This window comes from Stegastes partitus, unplaced genomic scaffold (genome assembly GCF_000690725.1).
Source record: "Stegastes partitus isolate 25-593 unplaced genomic scaffold, Stegastes_partitus-1.0.2 Scaffold1244, whole genome shotgun sequence".
Taxonomy (NCBI): domain Eukaryota; kingdom Metazoa; phylum Chordata; class Actinopteri; family Pomacentridae; genus Stegastes; species Stegastes partitus.
In genome coordinates, this window is record NW_007578975.1 from 32,395 (window position 1) to 39,640 (window position 7,246).

The window sequence follows — 7,246 nt, forward strand, 5'->3', positions numbered from 1 at the left end:
CCGTGCTTCATCATGACGCTGCCACCACCGTGCTTGTGCTCAGGACGAACATCAAATCAGCAAAAACAAATCAAATTCAATTAATTAACTGTATTTCTGTAGCACTAATTGACAACATCTGAGGAAGCTGAAGTGAAGATCCTACAGAATTCTACAGAGAAACTGCCGGAACCAAAATAAACCTGCTGAAGGAAGCGTGCTGTGTGTTCAGGACTCCTCAGAAGCTGCCGTTCTCGCTGGATGATGTTGGATTGACAGCTGAGTTACCAAAGCTGGTGCAGCTCAGAGTGGACGAGCTGCTGGATGGAGGAGGCAGCAGTGTGTTGGTGTTGTAACTGCAGCTCGGCGGGGGTTTGACTGACAGGAACAGGCCTCCTGTTGGTCAGCACTTATTTAATGACTCGCACTCTGTGGGCTCTTGAACTGGGATTAACTGCAGCTCTGTACCTGCTTCGACAAACGCCGATCACACGGCAGTTCATCAGTCCGACGCTCGCAGATCGATTCGATCGAAGCCGGATCATCGGCTGCTGACTGACAGGCCGGAGGTTGCATAAATGGCCGCCATGTCCCATCATGCCCCCCTGAGTGTCCCGGCAGCCAATGGGGAGCCTCGGTGCTGTGTGATGCCGGTCGCCCCCCTGGTATAAGAGCCCAAACCACGGTGAGGGCCCTCCTGAGCAGTTGGAGCATTCCCAGCCTCGCCTCGGGTGGAGGGATTGCGAGGAGGGAAAGCAAAACTACACGGCCTCACTGTGTAGTTTTGTTTTTTTGGGGGATATTTCGAGGCTCGACCGTTCTCTCCCTGGATTTTTGTGGAAACCCTTTAGGGATAAGGAGACGGTTGCTGGTGGGTCGGAGGGCTCCAGCCCATCAGTCAGGGCGCTCTGGTGAAACAGGTGAGTGGCTTCACCTGGACGCGCTGAACCAGGTGGACTCGGGGTTTTCTGTGTGTTGGTGTTTTGGTGGTTTTGTGGTGGTTTTGTGTATTTTTGGGTGCAGATGGCGGCGGCGGCGGCGGCCTCGTGCACAAAGCTGTGTGCTGAACTGTGGAGGCCAAGAATAGCCTGTGACAGCAGCAGCAGGGCGCTGATGGCTTTTTAAGGGAATCAGCAGCAGGGTATCGGGTCACCGCACATGCTGCTGTCAGTCAGCAGGTATTTTTGGCTGCTGCCATATCTGTCGCTCAGATGCCGATCTGTAAACATGAGCTCAGTTTATCCAGTTTGATCCTGCAGAGAGATCAATATTTGAGGGGAAGTGTGCCGATCGATTGCTGATCGATCGGTGCTGATCGGCGGTCGATGCTGCAGACAGAAGCTGAGAAACTCAACGCTTCTGCTCAAATCAGCTGACGGCAGTAAAAGCAGCGAGCAGCTGACGAGGCGTCCCATCAGAGCCGATAAATCACCAATAGGCCCTATTGATCACCAGCTGCTCACTTCAGTTTATCGTCAAATCATCAGATTAAAAATCAAGCTGTTGATGCTTTTACACGTTTATTCTGTGAAGCTTTGTTTGTGTTGAAGGACCGGATGTAAAACCATCAGAACTTTGTGTCCCGGCAGCTTTTCATCTCTTGAAGTCAGTTTTGAGCGTTTCAGGATCCAAACCGTCCTGATTCAGCTGCTTCACAAACCGCCGTCACCACGTTTGATAATCAGAACACTTCATCGGTCTGCTCACGTCATCACAGGATCGTCATCATGTTGGATTTACATGAGCAGTTTATTATTTACCTCAGAAACATTTGGTGTGTTGTTGACTGTGTTCAAGTGGAAATAAATCTGTAAACATGGTTCAGTAGAAGTACTCGGATACTTTGTCAGAGGAAAACCTCCTATGGACGCACCGCAGGAGGAAACCTCGTATCTCCATTTTAAAACCAAACACCTGCTGCGTGTTGGTTTATTTTATTATTCTGTGAACCATATTTCAGAATTTATTTTTAAACAACTCCTCTAATTGTCCTTAAAGCAGATTTAAACGTCGCTTGAAGCAGCCGTTTCTGAATCAGCAGCTTCTCATCCAGACGCTCCAACAGCTGCACATTCTTCAGTTTAAGGATAAAACACATTTAAATCAGCTTAATGAGTTCTCTGGTAGAAAAAGAGCTGAACAGAACCCAGAGCAACATGTGACAAGCTCAACCAGCAGATCATTACGTAGAAACACTGAAATAAAACCCGACATGAAGTCAAACTGTTGGAGATCCAACGTCTCGTTTTGTTCGACTGCAGCTGAAAAACAAAATCTTTGAACTTCAGCAGCTCGATTTTATTCAGAAATGACAAAAGCACATTTAAATGAACGGATGTTTAAAACCTCTGACAGACAGAAGTTTCCTCAGAGCTTTATGTTATTAAAGATGCAAAGATTTTAACATTTTATTACATTTAGTTTAAAAACATTTAGTGAAGTTGTTCATCTTTCTGCTGTGAACCTCTTTGGTTCAGTGATTCAGTTTAAATGTAAAACTTCATCCCTTATTGAACTCACGCTTTTATCCATCAAACCAGACGGACTTTATGATTCATAACTAACTGAAATATGGACTGAGACAGAATTAAAACATCAAAATGAAGAGCGGAGCTCTAAACACTGATCCCACCTAGTTCATCTACAACCTCAACGTTTGCTGACTTTTAATGAAGGAAAATACAAAAGTCCTTCTGCTTCCGTTTCATCTCTCAGCTTCAGACACCAAACAAGAAATCAATGAACTCAATGAAACACTTTTCCAGTCTAGAAGTCCACATAATGAGTCAGAGTCGATGCTTTCATGGCTCCGGTTTCTATCAAATGCTTTGTTTAAAGGATGTTTAGTTTGTAGCTGCAGCAGGGATTCAGCAGAACAGCAGGACGCTCGGTTCATTTCTGAGGCTGATTCCACCAAAACATGGACAAAGATTTACAGCAAGACACCATAAACCGGCTCATAAAGCTGCTCTGGATCGAATTTAAAAACCAACAGACGACGACAACAACAACAACAACAACAACAACAACAACAACAACAGTAATAATAATAAATCTGAGAGTGTTTAAAGAAAATTCTTTAATTGAAGTTATTACAGGAAGTATGAACGTCATGAATCTGGACAATAAATAAACTGTTTGTGATCAGCTGTTTGTGCTCGTTGCTGAATGAATTAATAATATTGTTCACGGTCCCTTTTTAAATAAACTGATCAATAATAAGGATAATTGATCGATCAGCTTCAGTTTGTTTTAAAAAACCGTTTAATAGAAATAACTTTTTGTAAATTAGCCTTTAATTGAAACACAAACTGAAAACTCACAACAAACAAAACAAATAATCCTCCAGACTGAGTGAAATATTGATCAGTTATTGATGAGTCATCGATCAGATCAGTTCCTGAACAGCTGCGACAGTAAAACCAGCTGAAGTTAAATCTAGGTTCTGATCCGAGTCCAGGTTTACTGAGAGGTCACAGCAAGGTCACGTCAACACGGAGCCATCCGTTATTGATCACTTATTGATCAGTTATTGATCAGTTATTGATCAGTTATTGATCAGTTATTGATCCCTGCAGCTCATACTTTAAGCTCTCAGCTTTTACACTCGAATCCGTTTGTTAGTTGTTTTTGTTGTCGTTTCGTTTGTTCCTCATTCAGGCGTCTTCATTTCTTTTCAGTTCAGTTCATTTGAACATTTTTTCCTTTTTGAGGACGAAGCTTTTGTCCTGTTCCTTCATGAGGAGCGTCTCCTCCTCCTCCGACTCGACCACCTGCTGCCGTCCGTCGGACATTTTTAGCCTCCGTCCGTCTCACTGCTGCCAACCGAAGCTCAGTGAAGTGACTCAGCACATTTTCATCCAAACGCTCTGAACAACATTTAGTTTAGTTTATAAAAGTGAAAACAGAAACTCAGCTCTTCTTCTGTGGTTTCATCACAGGCTCAGACTGAGGACAGGAAGCGTTTTACTGCTTCTAGTAATGTGATGCTAAGAACACCATAAAAACAGCCTTCACCAGCGCCGACAGCTGAGCTCCACAGTGACAGCAACAGTCATGATTAAATGCTGCTCTTCTTATTAAATACAAACAGATTTAATGACATCAGTCGCGTTGTTTGAATTAAGAACTGTAGCTGATGGTACTTTGAGGCGGTTTTGTCCGTCGGCGCCCTCTGGTGGTGCCGCAGCAGCAACATGGGAGGTCGGAGCGGTTGTTGTGTTCAACTCTGTTGTTGAAGCTCTGCTTTAACTCCAGCTACAGTCATAAACGATTCACAAGAACTGCTGTTAGCGGTTAGCTGTTAGCGGTTAGCCTCCGTGGGGCACCAGGACCAACTGGGGCTGAAGCTCCACCTTTATGGTTTCTGCAGCAGAATCAGGTGAAAGGAGCCATACAGCAGCATAGGGAGGAGGTCGGGGTGGATGGATGGGTCACCAAAACATTGGACTGAAACACAGAAACTGCTGTTTGTATCCCCTCTCAGGTATGGTCACCACGACAACGTAGGTCATTGACCCTGAATAAATAACTGGTCTTAATCCTGATCTGTGGGTATTTAGCAGCCGGCAGTGGTTGTTATCACATGGTGTGTTTGAGTTCGTGGTGGGGAGACGTACCTGAGGAGTGTCAGGTTGACTCCAGCTGGTTGGACGACGTGTTGGTTGAAGTTACAGCTGCAGTGATTAATCAGAATGGGAACTGGTTTTCTCCTATAAGATTAATTAGCGACTAAACTTAAAGATATTTGTCATGAAACAAAAGTTCTCTGACTTCAGATTCTCTGACATTTTAGACCAAAACTATTTAAAGTTCTCATTATGAGCAGCATGTGTATTCAGCAGCAGGTTGGACGTGTCAGCTTCCATTACGGATATATCAATCAATAATCAATCAATAATTACCTGACTGGAGTTCAGTAGGTACGTGTTCATACGCTGATGAAGCCGTTTTAATGACATTTGCTGATCAGTGACTTTGTTACTTTGTCACTTATTTATTGGGTGATTTAAACGTGAACCTCCTCAGAGTCTCTGTCATGGTCCCGTTCTGCTAAACTCCCACAATGCTCTCTGCTGCCACCATGAGCTGTAGTCTGTAGACGCCTCCTCTGGTTGCTACAGGACTAAACAGTGAGAGGCTCCACCTGGTGGAACAGCCAGGTACTGCAGCTGGTCTGTGGTACATCTACTGACTTGTATGTACAGAATACAGGTTTTCACTGTGTTTTGGAGCTTGGGGATCCACCCTCTAACTGTCTCTCACAGACACTCAGCTGTGCTAGCATCTGAAACTCCTAGCTTAGCATTGTTAGCATGCTTGTCAGGTTGCTAGCTAAACTGGACAGCAGGTAGACATCTTTTTACAACTTGACGCTGAAGAGTTCATCAGCGCTACCACAAGAAGGTGCGCTTGTTTTATGGACCGCTAGAGTCAGTCAGCAAACACACCTGTAACTCCGTCTCACTGAACAGGAAAAGGCTCCACCTGGTGGCACAACCAGGTACTACAGCGGGTCTGTGGCGCATCTACTGACATCATGACCTCCAGCTGCTGCCTTTTTGCTTCATGTAGTTTTAATCAGTTACATTGATTGTTAAGCCAGTGATCATTAACACTTTACTTCTCTGTGACCTTTCTGCTCCTCGCCGTGTTTCTGACCAACAGTTTGATCTTCTTGTCCAAATTCTGGCAGAAGTAAAAACGTGCTGAACATCTGGACGTCCAGATGTTTTTTCCAACAAATTCAGACTCTGAATCCACTTTTGTAATTATTAGAAACTTTAATTTCTTACAGTGTTTTAAGTTTTTCATGTATTCCATCCTGACATCTTTTGACTTTCTTTTAGATTTTGGCTTTAAAGTTTAATTTTCTGTTTTAAATCAGATTTTATTTGCTTTTATTTTTATGTGTACATAAGAACTGAGTATCAGACGATCTAATTCTGCAGCTCAACAATCAGCTGCTTTTCATCACAACAACCTGCGAAGTCCTTCAGGCTTTCTTCTGGCAATTTTCTCACAACACGTTTAAAATGAGTGTTTGGTTCTGTCCGTTGTGTCTAAAGGGTCTGCCGTTGTGTGTTGTGTGTTGCAGAGTGCCGATCATCATGTCAACACAAGCGCCATCGTTCACGCAGCCGCTTCAGAGCGTCGTAGCACTAGAGGGTAGTGCTGCGACGTTCCAGGCTCAAGTTAGTGGTAAGAAGCATCCACCGCCGACGATTTAGTGTTGGTCTGAATTCACTGTTTAACCTTTATGCTGCCACCGTGATGCGTTCAGGAGCAGCAGGAGTTTTACCACCTGCTGCTGCATTCAGGGACTTTCTGACATTTTAAACTTTATGCATTTTGTTAAAAATGAGTTTTTTCTGTCATCAATAAGTCATGACCATAAAAGCTACATGATTAAAAGAGAAATTAAATGTAAGTGAACAAATCAAATGTGATTTACAGATTAAACTGTTGTTGACACAAAAATCACATTTTTGATTTTAAGAATAAAACTTTAATGTAACGTTTCTGATTTCTAACAAGTTTTTTTTTCTGAAATGTTTAATTTCAAGCCTAATTTTTGAATCAGAAATGTGGATTTTATTGTGAGATGACTTATTTAGTCAGTCAGGATGTTTTTAGTTTTACATTTTATTCACTTTTTCTGCTCCAATGTTTTGCTTTTCCCACAAAAGTTTCACCTTTTTATTCTGGAATTCAAATTTTATCAGAGATTTTCCAGCAGTTTTCTCATTTGTTGACTGAATATGTGAAAAGGTTCTGCTCTTTATTTTAATCTGACATTTTAAGTTAAAGTCTCGTTTAACATCTGAGAATGGATGAGAGACGTGGATTACACACAGAATCAGATTTTGTTTGTCCAGCAGGTTTCAGTTCCGGAGCTTCTGGTGTTTGTGGGTTTCTTGGTTCTCTGACAGCGTCTGGTCTGGTTCTGTTCTGCTCTGCAGGTTCTCCAGTTCCTGAGGTGAGCTGGTTCCGTGATGGCCAGGTTCTTTCCGCCGCCGCTCTGCCCGGCGTTCAGATCTCGTTCAGCGACGGCCGCGCTGTTCTGAGGATCCCCGCTGTGACCGCCGCACACAGCGGGAGGTTTTCTGTCAGAGCCACCAACGGCGCCGGACAGGCCACGAGCACCGCTGAACTCCTCGTTACAGGTGAGCACAGGTAGACCTGCACAGGTAGACAGTACAGGTAGACAGTACAGGTAGACCAGTACAGGTAGACCAGTACAGGTAGACAGTACAGGTAGACCAGT

At 43.8% G+C, this 7,246-nt stretch overlaps 1 protein-coding gene across 26 annotated transcripts in view; it reads left to right on the top strand.

Annotated features, from left to right (window-relative positions):
* Nucleotides 1–672: 672 nt before the first annotated feature.
* ttn.1 (titin, tandem duplicate 1) overlaps nucleotides 673–7,246 on the top strand; it is a 180,360-nt gene continuing 173,786 nt past the window's right edge. For all 26 annotated transcript variants that reach the window (XM_008297739.1, XM_008297748.1, XM_008297756.1 and 23 more), the window contains exons 1-3: nucleotides 673–899; nucleotides 6,077–6,180; nucleotides 6,942–7,145. In XM_008297739.1, coding sequence (XP_008295961.1) covers nucleotides 6,090–6,180; nucleotides 6,942–7,145 — 295 coding nt within the window. In that variant the 5' untranslated portion in view covers nucleotides 673–899; nucleotides 6,077–6,089. The remainder of the gene's footprint in view (nucleotides 900–6,076; nucleotides 6,181–6,941; nucleotides 7,146–7,246) is intronic.